The sequence below is a fragment of the Thermobia domestica genome, chromosome 6 (assembly GCF_964235325.1).
Source record: "Thermobia domestica chromosome 6, izTheDome1.hap1.1, whole genome shotgun sequence".
Classification (NCBI taxonomy): domain Eukaryota; kingdom Metazoa; phylum Arthropoda; class Insecta; order Zygentoma; family Lepismatidae; genus Thermobia; species Thermobia domestica.
In genome coordinates, this window is record NC_137459.1 from 99,101,217 (window position 1) to 99,123,637 (window position 22,421).

At 34.0% G+C, this 22,421-nt stretch overlaps 1 protein-coding gene across 2 annotated transcripts in view; it reads right to left on the minus strand.

Moving 5' to 3' along the window:
- Positions 1-564: 564 nt before the first annotated feature.
- The window catches only part of LOC145688125 (putative RNA-binding protein 46), an 85,480-nt gene continuing 63,623 nt past the window's right edge, over positions 565-22,421 (minus strand). Inside the window, exons 4-8 of one of the 2 annotated variants that reach the window (XM_081761897.1) lie at positions 17,076-17,205; positions 13,366-13,476; positions 7,222-7,348; positions 5,655-5,840; positions 565-3,733 (exon numbers count right to left, since the gene is read on the minus strand). In XM_081761897.1, coding sequence (XP_081618023.1) covers positions 3,663-3,733; positions 5,655-5,840; positions 7,222-7,348; positions 13,366-13,476; positions 17,076-17,205 — 625 coding nt within the window. In that variant the 3' untranslated portion in view covers positions 565-3,662. Of the gene's footprint in view, positions 3,734-5,654; positions 5,844-7,221; positions 7,349-13,365; positions 13,477-17,075; positions 17,206-22,421 lie in introns of both variants that reach the window. The other variant, XM_081761895.1, reaches the window with a different exon arrangement.

The following is a 22,421-nucleotide window of genomic DNA, read 5'->3' on the forward strand; positions in this document are numbered from 1 at the left end:
CTTTTGGAACTTTTCTATTCACATACATTGATAGGCTAACTTTAAACACAAGCTTTCAACAACAATATCATGAAAACTCGAACTTTGTGTAATGTACCGGTGTCCAACGTAATACCGGCCGTCTGTTCTACATGGTAATTGTACATTACAAGTAGTAGCCCATAGTACTATCGTAAACAGAACTCAAACTAATAAACAACTACCGTTAATCGTAATTTATTTAACAAACAAACAATATTACAGGACTCTCATACATTCCCTTGCAGGTAAAGTTACTTTCTGTCTGACAAACCGTACGTAAACCATCGATATCAGAGCCTGTTACTTGTCATGTCAATGAAATCCTAAATAGTACTCTTCACATGTATATCTGTGTCTAGAAAGTGTTTAAGGAAAATTTCGCAAATTTCCTTAAAGATCTAGTTCAGATGTACATCTGAACAATACGTATCTGTTGTTCCGCTAAGTACAGCAATCTTTTTAGTAAATTTTTTATACGCGTTTAATAGATCACAATAATAAGTTTCAAGTAGATGTATTATTAGTATCAATTTATAGAAAATATGCATTTTAAATAGTAAGTTATATATTTTATTTATTTAAGGCGGTGAAATACATTAATATTCCTCATGGGGTATGCAAGAGCAAGAAATGATTTTCCTATATTCCTACATTATAAGGTGTGTGTATGTTTAGTTGCAAAACAAAGTTTACAAACTTACTTTATTCACAGGGTATGACAACTCTTAGGATGATGAGCATATATGTGCAATAGTATATCGTATAGATTTAACTTGGACTGTTGTGCTTTGGTACGTAGAAGTATGTATCAAGTAAAAGCGGTAAATAGATAAACGAGATACTTATGAAACACATTACAGGTAAGGTCAAAATACCTAGGTAATTACGATAATTAAATCTTACATTTAATACTTTCGTATACAGTATCTGATCTTTGACAAGTATTTTGTAGTGAGAATTCTACTGTTATTCATGGCGTGGGAGACCCGGGTTCGATTCCCGGCGGGAGCTCATGTGGTTCGGATTCCACGTTAATCAGTAGGTCCACGTCTCATATAGCCTCGCTGCTGAAAGGGACGCTAAACTAAAAATCAACTCATCAACTCTACTGTTATTCATACTTAAACAGTGATAAGTACCAGAGAATTTTTTTTTTCATCCTTGCAAGTTACGACATTTTGCCTGCCATATTTTCATAATTCGTAGTCATCAATGCGTAAACTCAATATTCACATAATGATAGCGGAAATAGAAATTCTATTTCATTAACTTTTTCGACAAAAGTATTCACAAGGATTAAATCGACATAACTAAATCATAATTAATACTTTGACGTTGCAGTTTATAATAGAGCAAGTTGACTAAATATACAGATGAATGTACAGATCAGTGTCATCTTATTCATCGTGTTCTTGTCAGTTATGCAATACTGTATTTGTGTAGTAGCATGTCGTTCATCAATTTTTTTGATAATATGGAAATTTCACTTACAAATTTAGCCTGCTAATATACGTTTATGGTTCATCAAATAACAGATAAACTAGTTGTATCCCTTTACCAGTCAATAATATGTATTGTTATTTTTATTTTTCTACCTAACTCACTCTATATATTAATATAAGTTACTACAAGTGTCATATGCATAGCATTAACTAAACCATTTCAACTAGTTCTTTTAGAAGTTAAATAGTACACGAAAACTTGACATAAACATAATAAATACATACCTATACATAAATATAGAAACAAAATAATTATACATATATTTGTCCCTCTCATTATTGGCCATTTCAACAATGATTACCTGGATTACCACTGGGTTTGCTACATGAATAAAATTGTAACTGATTTTAATATTTTTCATGTTTCAATCAATACAAAATTGACTACAGAATTATATATATACTTTTTTATTTTGACTTCTGAATTTGTCGGTCATTCTGTCAATTTGTCTTTCACATGAACGTTAACAAAATATTTCCCTCTTTTTTTTCTTGTGTATGACACATTTATAATAATATTTTAATGACTGGTTCAATGTCAAAAGTAATCAGCTCATCATGATATAAATAAACTACTCCGTAGCATTGTTTGCACATAAACATGATGGAAAATCAAATTGATTTAATTTTTTTTTTAATCTATATAGGATCAGTCCAGTAAACTAATGGATTAATTTGTGGTATCTCCTCATAGTTTGGATTGAGGTTCACAGAACCCAGTCCGACAGAAAATTCAAGCTGAACTGCCAGGAGTGACTTTCTGTAGTGGGTTCAAGTAAAATTAGAAGGGCTAAAATTCGAAATCCATTTCTAATTGTAGTTGATTATCTTGTATCTTTTATGATCCTAAACTAATAATGGGAATGGAAAATTCAATTCCAAAATCAATTATCTGATAAACCTAGCCTCACGCTGAAAATAATTTGTTAAGTTTACATTAAAATGGTTAATTTTAACACCACGAATCTTATAAAATTAAAATATATGTTTGCTGGTTTCCATCCTCCTAGCAGACCAACCTCACTTCAAAATTTTGGTGACTTTACATGAATGATTCAAGAATAATTTCCTTACGTGTTACTTTAGATGAGACAAATAAAAATTCAGGAGTTTATCCAAAAGCTGTAAAATATAATCACTACATTTTTGGTTTGTACCTTAGAATATTAGTTTTGATTTTTTGATCGTTAGTTTACAGAGAAGTGGGTATTTGTCAGTGCTTCCTCTGGAAAGAACTTTTAATATTTTTAACATTTCACATCTGTGCGGTTATTTTCAGCTTTCTATGAAAATATGTTATGCACTGAAGTAGTTGCTGGTATATTATTTTTTTTAAAAAATGTGAAACGCATCAAATGAGGAAAATATTTTGCAACAGAAAGCAAATATTACAATTTTTTTGTGAATCATTGAAAATACATAAATTTGATCCTTATTAAGAAAATTATCATTCATAGTATTAAAAATAATTTTTAGCACATTGTCTAAGACGAAGTTTCTCCCCCATTTATTTCGTTACAATCGAAAGTACAATTAGTGTACCTAAAATATTGCTTAATAAAACTCCAAGCTAAAGCTAAAGAAAAGCTAGTATCTCGCATTCCTCGTGAGACAGAAACTCACAAATGCTTCTATGGGTAGAGATTCTACTTAGTGTTGTTAATGCGTTTCAAGGAAGTGTGTTGAGTATCACTATCCTTTGAAAAGCGATATAAATACTACTAGTTTCTTCGTCACCTTTCTCCTTATAAATTGAGTATGTCACAGGTATATACTTGTTGAAATGGCCTTAACAAATACTCCATTTCAACTTCTTGAGCTTTTAAAATCCCGAAGAAGTAGTAAAAAACTGCACTAAGTGGGACATATAAATACAGTAAAGTGAATACCCTATGCTACCCAAACCGTGCTAAGTATATATGTAATATATATAATATATGCTGCCCATTTCTTCAGACAATTACATAGCATGAAATGTTGTTCTAAAAGATGACCCAACCAGCCATAAAGCAAGAAAGCTTGTGTAAAGTGTTGGTGTGTAGTTGTATAATACATTTTGAACATTGCCTTAGAGATGTTCTATTTCCTTTTGGTATGTTTCTTGTTCCCATTAGTTGTCCTTCCCACTCTTCAACTTGATCAATACATTGGAGCTTGTGTAACTGAGGGAAGAGAATATTGTGCTTGTCCCTCGTAGTAATGGTCATATTCTGAAATAAAATAAATGGGATTATAAAAAGAAAGTACTAAATAATATATAGGCACCTTCATTTTAATTCAAGTTGTACAGTTGGTCATTTCGTTAAAATTTGCTTTGAAAATGATTGGTAACCTTTGATACACTTTCTAAGATGACAACAGATATTTACTAACAGAAGCAAATAGCTATATTATGATTGTTCAGCGAGTCGAAAGAGAATAATAATAATAAATACAGAGTGGTACGATACACTAACACTGGCAAACTGAAGGAGATGATAGTAGACATGAAATTAAGCAAATAATGGCTAATGAGCGTGTGTCGAAATCGGGACTGTTTTCATGTTAGAGGTCTTGAAAAACCGCGAAGGCACTGACATAATGCCAAATATCTCGTGAACGCGGAAAGATGTCGCTGTAGGGCTAAAGTATTACACAGTAAGTCGCACCCGACAAATGCAATAGCTCCACAACACGGGAATCCCTACAAACAAATGGAAAATTCACTCACGTACTCTACATCTGGGAGATTCCCATTGCGTGGAGAGCGCTCCACTCTCATCTGTACATCATTGCGTTTGTCGGGTGCGAATTTCTTGTATAAGATTTTAACCAGACCGGTATATTTCCGCGTTTATGTGATATTTGGCATTATATCAGTGCCTTCACCAGTTTTTCAATGTCTCTCACACAAAAATTGCGCCAATTTCAACGCATATTTAATAGACATTAAAAAAATCTTATCTATTATCACCTCTTTCAGTTTATCTGTGTATTATCGTACAACCCTGTATACTTATATAGCCGATTGTACGTATTAAAATAACTTTTATGCAAAGATTGTCTTGTAACGAAACATTAGAGCCTAATGCAACAAGCCTTGAAATGTTATTTTAGTTCAAAGTGACTAAAACCTGCTTTCTTTAGTACTACATTAATGGGTTCAGATGCTTGTGCGAATGAAACTGTACATTATTGCTTGGAGCTACATGTAATTAGATTTCATTCGTGCTGATTTCAGCTGTTCTACTTCGATAAAGTGTGCGGTTTGAACAATGGTGTTTAGTATTAGATCATGCAACTACATCTGGCAGCAACATTTTAATCATATCAAAGTATATTTAACAGTAATTCACCTGAAATTAAATGGATTATTATGATTATGATGAAGCAGATTATTATTAGCTATTCTATGTATTTGTTGATTAGCATTAACGTAACAATATTTCAATTTTCGTTTCGTACTACCTAATGCTAATTTATTTGTATGATTTTGATTTTTTTCCTCTTTAGGTTATAGCACTATGGGATTGGTTTTGTAATGCCATTGTCTAGTGTGGCACAGAACAAATCCACCAATATGTGATTGTTCCAGCATTTTTAAAGCCATTGTCTCTCAAATAAATAAATAAATAAATAGAGCCCTTAGAGATAGTAATGCTAGTTTTTACAAAAAGATCTGAAAATAAAGCTAAAAGCATATTGCTTCAGATACTGAATGAAAGTAATTGTAGGTAACATATTCGTAATTGAAATTTTAATATAGAAAAGGAAGAAACCTTATATTTGAAGTTACGTTCAGTCGTCTATAAGGTATAGCCTAAAAGTGTATATATTTCTTTTCCTTTAAAAAAAAAATCTATTGATTCTAATTCAAAATCATATCAGGAAATTAAAAACAAAAAAAAAATATTTTAGACGTAAGATAGTACTAAAAATGTAACAAAAAATTTAAACTCACTTGCTCATGTCATTTACTGACAAAGTTAAGAAACCTCCGAAACTGTGCCACACTAACTAAAGATTAGAAGAGAGAAAGAAACAAAAGGAAACAGGACTTTGTCTTCCCACGAATATCCAGCAAACACAAATTATCAGAATATATAAAATGTTCATTGGTGAAATTTTTGAAACATCTTTGTAAATACGTACGTGGCAATTTTCCAGGGAATAAAATAGCACCACTAGGAGGTGGTATTGCGAATGCTATAGACATATCTGGTCTGGGTTGTAGACCATTCGTTGCTTGATAAGGTGCTGTATTATTTACAGTAATTGCCGGCGGTGGCTGTTGAAATACTGCTCCACTGTTTACAACTGTACCAGTAGCATCATAACCTACTAGAAAAATAAGAGAAATATGTTTATTATTTACAACTTATACTACACGGTTTTAACATTAGTAAATTAAGTATTCCAATGTCAATTACAGACACTTCAGTTCTCTCAAGGTTTATTACTTGAAGATTTGATTGATTTTTATTTTGAAGTATTGCAAGGAAACTAGTAACAATTTGTTCAAAATAATCTAGAAACTAAAATACTTTCTTATGATCGGCTTTTTCTTTTAGTTTTCCTCAGCTTTTACTTTTACAAAGTTTCTTTACTTGAATGTTGATACAGTTCCATCCCTAGATGAATTATGTTTTTGCCAAACCTTGCCTAATCAGATGTATATTATTATTCAATCTCAAGTCAATTAAATCACGTAACAGTCCAATTTTAACCCGAAGCAATAAGCCTATTTACGAAGTCGGAAAGAAAGCACATGTTACACTTCATTGAATTCAGACACATTTTTTGAAAGTTATAGAAATTCAAACACATCGAATAGTAGAAACTCATTTTAGTGTTATGCATAATAGAAGCGAGCGAAGGATTTTATTTTTTCTTTAGTTATGGAATTTATCTCTTTACCATGGATCAACTTAAATTGCAAATAAATAAGACAATTCTTAAGGCGTTTCCTCTCCGCACTGTTACATATTTCATACCTTTTGATTACCCTGTTTTAACTTGATTTCTTTTAAAAGTGACCACAGTAGCTAACTTGTCTGTTTGCACTCGCTGTGTAATATTATATAATAGGTCTAAAGAAAATGGCTTCAAATTTAACTATCCGCTATAAATGTGGAATGATAGCACGCACGTTGTATCATATAGTAGATACGTGCATCACACAGTTTGTTCCTCGTGCATTGTGTTAAGTAATTAAATATTTAAGTGGAACTAAATTTTTAACATCATAAACATTCATAGGGTGAAGAGTTTCAATAATGATTTGATTTTCACACTAATTTGATAATAATTATGAAGTTTCAAGTTAAAGCAACACAAACAATTTATTATTTATTAATCACAATGCATATATTCGATGTGATTCCTTTAATCTTCTTATTTGTAGCATAATTAAGAATTGACCATTTAAAAGTTTGTTATCCATATCAACATCTTAATTGATAATGAGTTCAATTTAATTGACAATCGAAATTGGAAATGTTGAAATGACAGGGTAAGGTTCTGGAAAACATGAAAGGATTATTGAAGTTGTCTTGCAATTATGTTAGGTATAGTTATCTTTGAAGAAGATTTGTGAACAATAATTCTGATAAAAACGCAATATTAGCATAGCTTATTAATCACTAAACACGTGTATTTCTACTTTGTAAGAAAGTAATATTTGCTACTACTCTTGTTAAGCTTACATATCACATCTTACCATCATGACGCGTAGCAATTTGGTTCAACACATAATCGGCAGCTATTGCTTTTGCTTCCTCAGGATTCGATGCAAATTTATGTGGCTGAAAAATGTTTTGGCTGCCTGGATACCGAGGAATGGTTACCTACAAGAAAAATAAAGTGAGTATTTTGTAATATTTACGCGCCTATATATAGTGTAGGTGATTCCTTATATGAAACGAAAGAAAAACGTTCTAATAAATATGGGTCGAAAAACGTCTCCTTTCAAAGTTATGAACCGCCAAATAGATGAAAAATCACGTTTCGAAACATCTTTAGAAACTATAGAACGCATCCCAAGCTGTTTAAAGAATTACACAGGAACTAGTATGCCCTGTATCTAAATATCTATGTTTCAGTATTCACCGGTACCAGCGAAACGAACGCACCATTAGTACTTACAGGAGTATCCCTGTACCTCAACTTCCTGTTTACAGTTCGTTTCCTCGATAACGAATGATGATAAAACATGGATATTTAGATAAAGCGCATACTAGTTCTTGTGTAATTCCTTAAACGGCTTGGGATAGGTCCTATTGTTTCTAAGACGGCTTTTCGAAACGTAATTTTTCTCATTTTCGGCGGTTCATAACTCTGAAAGGGGACGTTTTTCGACCTGTTTATAGAACTTTTTTCAGTTCATATAAGGAATCATCTCCCAAAGTTTCTCGATGGATATATATATATATATATATATATATATATATATATATATGTGTGTGTGTGTGTGTGTATGTGTGTGTTTGTATGTATCAGGTGTTCTAAAAATGGCACCCACGGACAAGAGGGCGCTATTCTTCAGGTCAAAATAAAGCAAAAATGCTATATAATGGAATACCCTTCGGGGCGTCCTCCAGTCGCTATGAGGAATCAAAATTGCACAATGTGGCAACATCGCATATTAACTTGGAACTGTTAACAATGTTCTACGAAACCATCAAGCAGTTGCATCGATTGTTACGCTAATAGGTGGTTCTAGTGTCAACGTCGATCGGTTGTAATTGCCATTTGGAAAGAATCGATGTAACTATTTGAAGAATTGGCAAATCTACTATATAGTTCTTCATCTGCGACGTTGCCACAGAGTGCAATTCGCGTCTTCAGGCAAGGTGCCGAAAAGTATATATATATATATATATATATATATATATATATATATATATATATATATATATATATATACAGGGGCGGCGGTTGGACGTTAAAAGTGGAGGGGGCAAGACATGATCTGAATATTTGCATATAAATGTTACTTTTGCTGGTAGTGTCTGACATTTTGTTTGACCGAAAGGTTGTATAACTAATAGGATACTATCTTTTTCAGTTAAAATACCGTATATCGTATATAATAGTTTATTAAGTAAATTGACAAGAGTAACGCAAGTAGGTACTAGCCCTTTGTACTCTTAAACAACGAAAGTGTAAGAAGAGATTTGATTCCTTGGCCATGAATATCCTAAAATTCTGTCTGGAATACTGAGTGATCATATTATCGAATAACAAATTAGCAAAACAAATAAATAGAAAGGATAATATTAATCATAGTAATGAATAATGAGGCTTGTTTTGTATCAGTTACATTGAAGCAAGGATTAATGGACAACTTAATTTTTAGTTCCAGACATGCTATTAAATATATGTTATTACTCTTAGAAAACGAGACAGTAAATACTGCAAGCATATGCTACTACATTTAAAGAAATATTTGATTTTGCAACTTCCCGAAACTTGTTCGTTGCAATTAGGTGCAGTTTTCATTTTCTTGGAGTACATCAAAACACAACAATACTTAGAATCACTCCATACTCCAGTTATATAAAATAATCCTAAAACCTAGAATTACGTTGAATTCACTAAATTTAATTGCATATACACTCGTACGCCCCTAACATACCACTTCACTCGTATATTACACTATAAAACAATGGAAAAGGTAGAAGTTGTTTCTTATTACGCTGTTTTCCCTTACATTTTAGGAACTGCCAACTTTAAGCAAGTAAAGAATAACTTGTGAAAGACTTTTTTTTTTCGAAATGTTCTCTCAATTAGTTTGAAAACGGTTGACTAACATATCGAGCCCTTGTACGAAGTGAAAGTATGCTGAAATTGTTGTACTCCAATAGGTTAATTTTGGGTTATTTTCTGTGGCAATCAAAACGCAATTCCTGTAGTTTTCTTTACTTCACGGGAACACAACCAATACACACTCGCCGAACGGCAAATATATGGCACCATTTTTTCTATGAACCAATAATACAGTAGGACGTCGATAATTCGAACTAATTGGGACCACATGTAGTTCGGATTTTCGAAAATGACCAAGAAAATACCATTAGGCTTAAATATACTATACGGTATGCTCTTTTATCGATACAGTAGTTATACATTACATACAGTAATTACAATACCGTAAGGCTACTTACATTTAATGTTTCTGTAGAACCTGCTGGTACACTAAATTACACTATTCTTGTAACTCACACTTAAAACTTAACTTGTATAGGTCTAAGGGAAAATAAAAATATGTATAACAAACAATTACATATGAATGAGTTTTTGTATAAACACTGACTTCACACAAGTTTGTGTATCGCTAGCGCTAAGACAAAATGTAAAAAGCTCCTAGGGATCGCGTTCGGAGTTTTTATGTTCGGATTATCCACGTCCTACTGTACATACAAAAACTTTCCATTTCTAAATAGAACTATATATATAAATGGGTTACTTCAAAAAAGTGCGGGGGCAACTGCCCCGCTTTGCCCCTCTAATCGCCGCCCATATATATATATATATATATATATATATATATATATAGGTATATGGGCACAAAGTCGCTTTCCCCAATATGTGAAGAAATGAAATAAAAGAAGCTAGGCGACTTATTTGACAATCTTTGTCAAATCTGATGTAATGATGTAACAAATTTAACATGTGATGTTTGTTTATAATTTTGTACTACAAGTGGTGTAATAAGTTGTAATTACAATTTGCATTTATATACATATGGCAACTGTACGACTTATAGGAGATACTCTCCATATTGTAAGTCAAAACAGGCAAAATAAAATAAATAAATAAATAAATAAAACTTACAAATGCTGTTTAAACTATCTTTCAACATGTTCAATGCACAAGGTACATTTTTTCGCACTGATTTGCAAATATCATGACACAACTAAGAATTGGCATCCAATCTCTCGAATGGTTGTGCGCTTAGCTGTTTCAAGTGATCCAAATCTTGCAGTTGCACGGAAAACACTTTGTCTTTGACAATACCCAATATGGAGAAGTCGTATTGTGTCAGATCACATGAACGGAGTTGTCAATCTGTCGTACCATAAAGACCAATTCATTCATCGAAATTTTGATCCAAGAAACTTCTCACAACAATCAGTGACTCAGTGGTAGAGCGTTCACCTACGGTGCTTGGGGTCCCTGGTTCGATCTCAGCTCGTGGCGTATGGATTTTGTGGTGGACAAACACCGTGCTCGTGGGTTTTCTCGGGGTTCTCCCGTTTTCTCCTACTTTTTTCATCCCACCATTTCATTCATTTCTCATCAACACCGCCTTCTTTAGCCTGTCATAACCAGCGTTTTCCAACCGGTGTTCCGCGGCACACTGGTGTACCGCGAATGGGTCGCTGGTGTGCCGCGAAGAAATCGAAACAATATTATTAATTCTATAGCAATCAAATTACAAGACTTAGGGAAAAAGGTATATTTGTATTTCACATTACTATGCACCTCTACTGTGAATCTACAGTTTTAAGTTTCATATTGTGTTACTTTTCATACTGTCTTTCATACTAAGTTTCACACTGTATTAAAAAAAGTATTTTTTTCATTGTTATGACCACTGCTTCTTTATTGTTGCAAATTATTTTATAACTTCAAATTTTAAAATATCATTCAATTCTTTCGGCAAAGCAAACATTTAAAAGTAAAGGATATTTGTTGGTTCGTTCGTTAGTTAGTAGTAGTAGTGAAAGGTTGGATAGTTTTCAAAAAAGAAAGTATATTTTTAAAAACTTGAGTCCTATATCTTATTGCAATTATTTTCTATTTTTAAATTAAAATGAAAAATAAGCATAATGATTTATTACGGGGAAATACCAGTGATCGAGCTTTGTTCTCCGTGAGAAGGATGTCAGTAATCACAGAAAAAAATGCCACGGTATTTTATATTTACAAATAATAATAATAATAATAATAATAATAATAATAATAATAATAATAATAATAATAATAATAATAATAATAATAATAGTGGTATTACCTGACCAGCGAAGGAGTGCGGGCGGCCGATTTTGGAACTAAAATGCAAGCAGCAGTGTTTCTAACCGGATTACTTGTAATCAATCTATCACAGTTCTTTTTGTCCTGTTCGTAATAAACAACGTCACGCATATGCTCAAGTCAGGGGCAGATCCAGGGAGCGGGGTGATCGGGACGATTGCCCCCCCCCCCAGAATAGGGTATTTTTTTATTTTAAAAATAAAACCTAAGAATTTTCACCATTGTATTATAAATGTAAAATAAAACCTAAAATAGATAGGCCTTACTTTTTTTTTTTGTTTTACGTTGCGGAAGTCAAATAAAGCATTAAATTGCAAGAAATACAGACTGGCGTTCTTGCTTAAAAAAAAAAAAAGTCCACCTTCGAAATCGCAGGTGGCCATTTCTGTTCTAGAAATTGCAGACAATAGCTACTTCTCCTTTTCTAAAGTTGTTTTACTTTTATTTGCAATACACTCTTACCTTGATTTGACTTCGAACGACCCCCCCCCAAACATTCAGTCTGGATCCGCCCCTGGCTCAAGTTAAGACAGTCAGTTTCAAAAGTTATTGAAGTTACTTGCAGAACATCTTAAGTAACAAGCAAAAAAACTACTACAACAAGAATACACCCTCCATATTAACTTGCGAACAAGCTAGCGAGCAGCGTTTTACAGGTTGCTCCTGTTTTATAATGGCATCGAATAAAACGTAATCAATTTTTAAACAATCTGCTTAATATACGGTAGAAGCTCACTGAATTGTCAATTGTGTTATGTTGTTCTTAAATTGGTAATTTCCATTCATATATCACTATTCACAATACATCTGCATTACTGCAAGAATGGTTTACTACAACCATATAACTTACGACGTTCTTTATAAAGCGGAAAGAGATTAAGCTATGCATAACATCCAAACTGCAACTTTTAAAAGCCGTTGGATACACTGCAGAGTAAAACTCTCCGCTCCCCTGTCCCACCGCGCTTGCCAAGAAACTGATGTAAACACAACAGCAGCGCCATCCTTCCAAAACCGCACTGCTATCCTGGTCAGGATATAGTAGTAATTCTATAAGTGTGCCGCGAGAATTCATGTTACACCTGTAGTGTGCCGCAAGTTGAAAAAGGTTGGGAAACGCTGGTCATAACCGTGGGACGAAAGACTGAAAGATTTCATTTTTCCCCCTCACAACAATACCAAAGTGAGCTATGTTCTATCGTGTTGCCACTAAATTGAATGTTTCCATAACGAGGGTTATTTTCAAATTCTGGAATGACAACTTCCTGCAATATTTGAAGGTATGTGTCACTAGTAACAGATCTTTCAAAAAATGGTCCTATGACATCACTCCAAACCGTCACAGCAGGGATGTTTAACCTTACTGTCACAATTTCGTGTGTATTTTCATAGTACCAATAAACGGGCACACCGTGTGTTTGTTTACGCGACCTTGCATCTTAAATAAGACCTCATTTGTTCAAAAATTATTTTCCAGAAGTCTTTCAGCTTTGTTCCGAATGAGAAACCACTCATTGAACTCAACACGTTTACCTGTATGGTACCGTACTTGTATGCAAATTTACCTGTATAGTACCTTTACATAATAGGTCCTAGCTGGCTTCATTTCCCTTTGCTGTTATTGTTGTTGATTCTTATTGATGCCAGTGTAAATTGGCGTTGCAGGCTGTATATAGACTTTCCTTAAACGACTATTTTTTTATTTATACATTTTTATTTCTTGAGGCGAATCATCGTATATTTTGAATAGACTATACCTAGTGTAGCTTCAAGTTAGTACTTTACATAATTTGAGTGAAATTTGCAGTTTAACTTATACCCTTACCTTGCAGCTATATAGTGGATCTACACCTCCTTGCTCTCTTGATCTTTGTGTTGTCACTATTTGATAGTGAGGCTCACCCCAGTTGTACTTTATGCAGGTATTTCTTAGTAGCTGATATCAAGAATAAAATTCATTAATTAGAAAATTCATTAGAAAAGATCTTGTAACACACACACGCAAATTTGAAATGTTGGAAGAAAAATTCTATACTCAAAGAAACGAAACAACATCCGTCTTTCCTTAACAATTCAAGTGACTTCAAAATATAATTGCACTGAAGTTCTTATAGCGTAGTCATCCTGAAACGTAAGTGTAAACCATAAGAGAGAGAGAGAGAGAAAGGGAAATTTGTAGGGTTTGTAGGAAAACATTCAGTGGCTTAGGATTTCGAACGATTTGTGTATCTGCTTGCAAGTAAGAAGTAATTAAACCAGGATTGTGCTGAACTTGTAATATAAGGACAATATTTTTTGAGTCAAATCAATAATCATAGCAGAGTCAGTTTATTGTAATGTTTATATAAACTCAAATGTACATTATTCTAAAGTTCACGAACTTCTCGGTTTCAAAAAAAAAAAAAAAGGTTGTTATTACAAATAAAAAAAGTACGAGTGATTTATTTCGCATGTTCATTTTTTGTTTGCAATAACATTGTGACTTGGAAATATTCAACGTATAATAGTTCTGCAAGGATTTAAACCTAAAATTACACGTTTCAAAAACATGTAAGTGATACCAAGGACATCAAAATATTTTCAACGTTGTCTACTATAATGTTTGAAAATCTTTGTCAGTAATCTACAATGCGAAGTAATGGTAACAGCTACTAAGTTTATCTTTCAATAAAACACAAGATGGAACACCAGAAGTTTTATTTGTTTACTACGTATACTAGACCAATGGTAATAAAAAATATAGTATAGTTAACAATTTACAATCTATTAAGATTTAATATTATGATAACTGATTCTGCGAAGAAAGAAACAAATAAAGAAAACTGTGATAGGCAAAAAGAATAACGAAGCGAAGAAAGAGGAGGAAGACAGACATAGGAAATCCTGTTCTGAAGCAACGGCGCCGACTTTCCAAAATTTATGTGGGTGCATATAAATGGCGGGACGTGTTATATGTTTTTAGGGAGTCTCGATATTTTTTTGGTTGATTTCCTTTTGGTTAAAATATTTTATGAACAGTGTCATAAAGGGCTGTGCTCAATTCTATTCACAATAAAGTTCCATTTTTATTGTAGAGACTGCCTCTGACTTGGCCAGAGACAGGCAAATGATGGGGGAATGTGTTGCTTGGTTGCCTTTGCACAAACACATTTGAAACAAACAATTACATTTTAGAAGTTAGAAATTTTAACTTCCATCTCAATGTTTTAATTACTTATCTTTTTAAAATGACAAAGGAGAAATATTTGTTTTATTTTGTTTCTATCAAACTAAAAATCTTGTGGGTGCGGCGCACTCACAAGATTATTTGTGTGGGAGCTGGAGCCTCGGAGCACCCACGTAGTCGGCGCGCATGTTCTGAAGTGGATGGACTACTCAAAACAAGTAGGCCAGAATAATCAGAAGAGTGTGGAACACTAATAGAGATGAATGATATTGGACTGTAATAGACTTCTGAAAGTTATTTTGATAAAACAAAAGGTTAGTATATCTGAATTATGTTCATTCTATCTTTGGAACTACATATTTAAATAGAAATAGCCTCTTTTTTTAATGTCTTGGATAGTTCATACTATCAATAGAATGACATTAAAAGAAAATGCACAGTAGTGGAAATTAGAATCTATCGAACAGTTCAACCAAAGAACATCACTCTTCCTTAGAAAAGGCTTCTTTCTCAAATATTTGTTTCCATTCCTAATTGCCTCAATATGAGAATAGAATATTGCAAAGTTTCTTCATAACATTATCAGAAAAGAAGAAAGAATCTTTTGAGTGTTGACGCGGGTGAACATAAAGAAGACATTATGATAAAACTTGAAATTGGAATTCAGATCATCATTGTGAACACCAGCTCTATGTAACATCCTTTCTGAAACATAAAACACAGAGATAACAACTAGATAAGTAGTGCTGAAAAATTGACAAAGAAGAATTATGTGTTTATTTTGGATTTTGGAAAGAAAATATCTGGCAGTTACCATGTTTTTTTTCTTCCATGAAAAACTGTGGGATCTACCAGCACAATTAATATATATATATATATATATATATATATATATATATATATATATATATATATATATATATATATATATATATATATATATATATATATATATATATAAGGGTTCCCATTTATTGTTACGATACGCACATTCGCAAAATGTATTCTCCTTATGTATGTGACCGTAAACACGCATTAGCGAAATAGCAGCTCCCTGTGAGAAAGTTGACCCGTGTCGACTTGACGACAATGTCATGAAATGACGTTTCACGAAGTTAGGATATCGCACCGTGATAACAGAGAAACCAAAAGAGACAGAGAAACGAAACTTTGCACGAAGCAACTAGAGAAAGGAAAGCACCTGCCCATGTATTGATTGACGAACATCACCAGATGAAGAGTATTGCCGACCCAAGACAAAGTTATGGTTTTGTAAATCGAATGGGCTAAATTGGATATGATCATTGGAAACAACAATGAAAATAAAGACAATGGAAACAACAATGAAAGATGGTAAACGCAGGTCAATGTTGCAAACTTTTCGAGAAATAATATGAAGAATTTGTTAAATGCAAACGCCGTTGACACATACAGGGAGAGAGGTACTAACGTTTGGCACACCTTAAACTAGTATTGACAAGAACTGTTTACGTTGACTCCAAATCTAGAAGGGTCCCTTCAACACAGTTGCCATTAACGGAAGAGAAAAGTTGAGTTTGAAGAAGGTAGAATAACTCGGAAAAGGTCAATAGTGTAGTATGATGCAAGGTGGTAGAGTATGAAAAGCAGTACTGTGGTTATGTGAGATCGAATCACATACTTAGATATTCGGTATCTTGTTAAAGATGAGAAGTGTGGTTTGTAAAAGCGGCAACGCTGTGTGCGCCAACGGCATTTGCATTTAAGACATATTTCACCTTACTTCTCGAAATGTTTGCAACACTGATCTACTTTATCATCTCTTTTGTCTTTATTTTCATTGTTGTCTCCAATGATGATATCCACAATTTAGCTCATTCGATTTACAAAACCAAAACAATGTCTTGGGTTGGCAACACTGTTCATCCGGTGATGTTCGTCAATCAATACATGGGCAGGTGCTTTCCTTTCTCTAGTTGCTTCGTAAAAAGTTTTGTTTCTCTGTCTCTTTTGGTATCTCCGTTATCATGGTGGGATATCCTAACTTCGTGAAACGTCATTTCATGGCATTGTCGTCAAGTCGACACGGGTCAACTTTCTCGCAGGGAGCTGCTATTTCACTAATGCGTGTTTACGGTTACATACAATTCATTTCGCGGGTGTACGTATCGTAGCACGAAATTATCTTATATGAGACACCCTTATATATATAATTGATTAGTGGATGAATAAATATATACTGGCGCCAGAAGTATAAAATCTCATTCTCTGTGCCACTCAGCTGCATACACAATTGAACATGGAACAAAGGAACAACATTACGTTACAAAGGAACATTATGTTACAAAAGAACAATATTACATAGCAACCTCACAGAGTTTCAATGATACCTCCATTGCATGCGCATGATATCCAATAGTACGGACCACTGTAGAAACATTGGAAGAATAACCACGCCCACCTCTCCAGCCTGCAGCTCCACGTCCACGTTGCCTCGCTGGTGCTGCTCGCACAATAGTACTGAAAAATGTATAAATGATAAATAAAGTAAGACAAAAATAATATAAAGACAATACCCTTCATAGCCATGGAAACAGCTGACGTGCTTTTGTGCGAGTAGTTCCGGGTTCAATTTCCTATAAGGTATTTGACTCGAATACAAACTCAAGCAGTGCCTAGCAACCCACTTTTAGTAGTATATTCCGTCTCATGTAGCCCCAATACTAAAAAAAAGCATTAAATACATTCAATGTCTCAGTAATATATAGTGTTGAATTTCATTGTAAGCAAAAGAAAGATTTTATCTTCAAGAAAACATCTATCTATTTTTAAAATTTAGAAATCAATCAAGAATTTTCCACGTATTTTGTTAGCTCTTCTGGACTATATAACCTCCGATCCTATAAAACCCACGACGGGATTTGGCTGGTCATTTTTGTTTCATTTGGCTCTCAATCGCGTTATTTCTGCCTTTATAGAGCGGAGCTTCTTACCTCTTAATACAGATAACTCTCGCTCTATTCAGCTGAACACACTATGTTGCCAAACCTTCGAAGAGCTAAACAAGGGATCACACAAACCGAAGGCAGTGGCACTACTTATGTGACTATATAGGATAATTTTCCACTATGTAACACCGCATTGGGTTGGTGCAATTGGAAAGTCAAGTTTTACGTTTGTTGTTGAAAGTACCCTCTAAAACGCAACCAGTGGATGGCTCGAGTTCACACATATGTCGTCATGAACTCTGTACATTTTCAGGATACACGTTGGGGTGTCAAAAGGCAGTGAGTTGTTGAATACAATCGTGCACCGTGGAGAACACACAGTTGTGCGTCATTTTCCTTTACGAGGTAAATGGAGACGTTCTGTACATCTCAGCGAAAATATCAGCTATACATTTGAGCCAAGAGTAGTGAATAAACGCACCATGTGTCGTTGGTTTTCGAAATTTCTTGCCAGTAATATCACTCAATAATGAGCTCTGAGTCCACAGACTAAAATCAAGTTTTAATGATCTCCTCGGGAACACCATGAACGTAGACTCTCGCACACAACCAATTGTGGACGCGCAATGGCGGACGAGTTGGTCATACACTATATTACTGTCACTCCGCGTAATAAGTAAGGTAAGCAAGTTGAACTCATAGGAAGGTTGAAAATTTACCTGAAAATTTTGAAATGAGTAATCGTCCAGAAAATTTTCCCTTATTCCTATGTCGTTGTTGCCCTGTCAACTTCATTTTTAAAGCGGTTTGTACACGGTTAAAGACAGCTTCAACAAGGCTCTTGTTCAAGACCATTCAAAACTATTTGATGAAAGCACTGATGCAATTTTTGTCTTGAATTCAATGGTTTGATTCAAAAGATTTCGTTTTGGTCCTGTTCTAAACAATAAAATTCACGAATGTTCATAGCCAATCAGCGTCCGAGTTCAGTGAAGGGAAGGACAAAACGTTATGTGGTTGAGTACAGGGTTCATTCTCTTTCATAAGACATGGGTATATCCTGTACGTTGTACGTTGATGCTTCCTTCTCAAAATTTGGGAATTGTCAAAAAATTTGGTAGATGTTCTCTAGGACTTAATATATACATTTCTGTACATTTGGTTGATAATGCTTATCCCCTTATATGGATAAAAAAATCGTCAAAAATATAATCATAAGGGATATGTCGTTACACGTCATAGGTTATTTACCTAATTTATCTTCTTCGATGATGTTTTACCGTGTTATGTGGTTATTTGGCTGAGTACCTGGTTCTATTTCCTTTTATAGTACCAAATTTCACAAAATTAAATCCCCACGTTAAGCGGGTTTGCATATCCAGGCTCCTAACTATGAAAACATTTACGCTCACTCCAACCTCGATCATTTCACGAATTCAACCTGTTTTACGTATATTATTAGCACATAATATCGATTGTGATTTATTCTAAAAACACTTTTATACATTGCAAGAGCTGTAACGTCCAAATATTTACTGAGAACTCATAGTCGTATCGGAATAAACAAAAGCGAGTATGGAACAGTAAACTACTTTCAGAAAAGGCAAAAGAACAAGTGCCAAGGCATGCAAAACGGTCGAGTGGTTTGGGTCGGTACATTATCAATCACATGTTTGTGTGTTCAAACCCGGTAGTAAGTCATTTCTTTCTTTTAGTGTCTTCCTATTTTCATCCGGAGGCTGAAAATATTTCTTTGGGTAACTCATTGAAAACTTCTTTTGTTTCAAATTCGATTAGAACGGAACATTATATGAATTGAGAATCTTAAATCCATAGCAAAAAAAAAAAAAAAAATGAAGTATACTCACTACTCCATTATCCTCTGATTTGTAACGAAAAACTATTTATAAACAGTGGTGACTTCAGAAAATTATCCTCGGGGGGAATTTCAATATGCGGGTGGAGGGCAAACATTGGTAGTCCACATTGAGCACGATTGAATATATGGTCCTGAAGGCGGAAATTTCTTAGCTCGAAAGGGGTCTCAAATTCTCCGTCAAATCACGTCTTGAAAGTATCATTGCTTAAAAGCTTTTCGTAGCAAATATAATATTACACTTGTTTCTCGTTCTACATTTAGAATTGGTAAAATCATAACTTACAGAGGATTATAATAAAAGCATAAAAATTACAATACAAATCATGTATAAATTATCCTGTAAGTTACCAACTTTGGGTCAGATTAAAACTCAAATATTTGTTTTCGGATTGCACTTAGAAGTAAGTCCTCTCTATATAATCCTGATTGGAAAGCCATGTATAACTCTAATTAATTAATCAATATTTATACAAATATTTTTTTATTTTACTATTTTTACTATTCAATATTATATACACTTCAATTCCAAAATCAAAATCTAGAAAATGTATATTGTATGAGTGCAGATTCGGAAATAAATGATTATTTATCGTATATATTGGTCTCTATTCGAAATTCTATTTAATCGAATCCGACAAGAACACAGACAGAAACATTGAGAACAGGTGAAAAAAAAAGAGAGAAAATGGTGCTGTACCCGGCGGAGACTCGAACTTAGTTCGAATAGTGCTTTATAAGCCGAACGCCTTAGACCACTCGGCTATGGTAACAACTAGTGATTGTCGCAAAGGCTTAGAGCAGTAGTTCCTATTACAGAATAACGTTTTCTATTGCCTAAAATTTAAACCTAATTTACTTTGATATAATATATCTGTTAATTTGTTTCATGAATACGTTTTCGTTACTTTGATGAATGATGTATGTTGTTATATAGATTCTATTACACGTTCTTTCGTAAATATTATAGAAAGTATCAGGGTTATTTATGATCTTTCATGGAAATTGACTGGCGCATGCGCAGTACACAGAGAGTTCAATTGGAAGGCGAGGAAGGAAACGCTAACACACTGTTAGAATGTTTCATCGCTGTGAAGTATAAAGAACAGCTAAAATAAATTTTACTCTTGTCATTGCGTAAAGAATCACCAGGTTAATGTTTGTCCAAGTTCTCACTGATCAACTGGACTCATGAAAAATAAATATTGTCATTACTGCACAATATGAAGAATAAAGAACGTAAATTACACCACATTGTTCTCGAATTCGAACCTAGCTAAGGAAGGGACAATAAACAAAATGTGATTTATTCATTCGAATTGAGATAATTCAATGAAACTAGAAATTACACAATCAAAAGGAAAAACATCGTTAAAAAGGCAATAATACTTTTATCCGAGATGTAAAATAAAGTTATTAATTAACTGAAATGAAAGTAATATTGGGCATGATATAGAGTAAGAAAAAAAAGTAAATGTATTCTTAGAAACGTTCAAAGTAAATTCACAAATACTTTTTGAAGATATACTACTCTTCCTTAACGTTTTAACGAACTAATAAGTAAACAAGCAAAGGAAAAGAATGAAGAACGAAAGTATTGCTCTTGAAAAAATATAATAAATAAATGAAACTTAAATAAATGTTTACACAAAAAATAACACACTAGTACTTCGTGTAATCACCTCCAGAGTCAATAACTTCTTGAAGTCTGGAGGGGATACTAGATACAAGTCTCGAGCAATACGACGGTGTGTCACGAAAATGTTGCCACAGTTCCATAACATGATTTTGAAGAAACGTTTGGTCTCTGTCTTCACGTCTCTCTTCCCATTCTTGCACCATGTAGGCCCAGAGATGTTCAATTGGGTTCAAATCTCGGGATAGAGGGGGCCACTCAATACAAATTAACTCTGGATGTTCACTTAGCCACTCTCGTGTTTGCCGGGAGGTGTGAACAGCACTGTTGTCATGCATAAATATATATTCTTCCTGTTTGGGGAAGTTTCTTTCTAAGAACGGTAACAACGTATTTTCGAGGATATTAATATAAACACTGCTGTTCATTCTCTCAGGCACCGCAACCAAATCTCCAGGACCAGCAGCCGTCATGTATCCCCAAAAGTGTGCTGATATTCGTCCTGAACAAGAAGTTCTGATAATATTTTGTTCAGCATACTTGGTTCCGCGCGGTCTATACAATATAACTCTGCCTTGTTGGTTAGACTTGAAAACCTTCTCGTCGGTCCAGATGACTAAGTCCCAATATGACTGAGGTTGGGTTATTTTATTCTGTGCCCATTCCATTCGTCTGGCCTTGTGAGTTTCAGTCAGGAGAGTCTTCCTAGCGGGTCTTGAACAGTGTAGACCAGCCCCCAATAATCTTCTTCTTATTGTTTCGTGAGAACAATTATATTCTCTGGCTTTGTCCAAGAGGATTGACGTGTGGCGTAGAGGTCTGTTCATTACTTCTGTAACTAAAGCTTGATCTTGAGCTGCAGTTGTCACTTTTGGCCTTCCACTTCTTGACCGAGACCTGAACCATTCACCACCTTCTTCATGTCGCTGAACCCATTTCTTGACCGCTTTCTTGTCACATCCCAGATCTCTAGCAATCTGAGGCACAGTTTGTCCCATTTTTGCTCGGCCTATAATTTCTCCTCTCAGAGCAACAGACAGTTCTCCACAACCTTTAGAGCGAGGCATTTTCAGAACCTGTTAGAAATTTGCGTTCTGGCGTGTATGACAAATGTCGGTAAAGTGCATCTTTCTGTTTCTACTGTGCATGCACCAGTCAGTTTTCATGAAAGATCATAAATAATCCTGACAATTGTTGTAATATTTATGAACGAATACGTAATAGAACCTATATTAACAACATCATTCGTCAAAGTAAAGAATACCGTAAACATAAA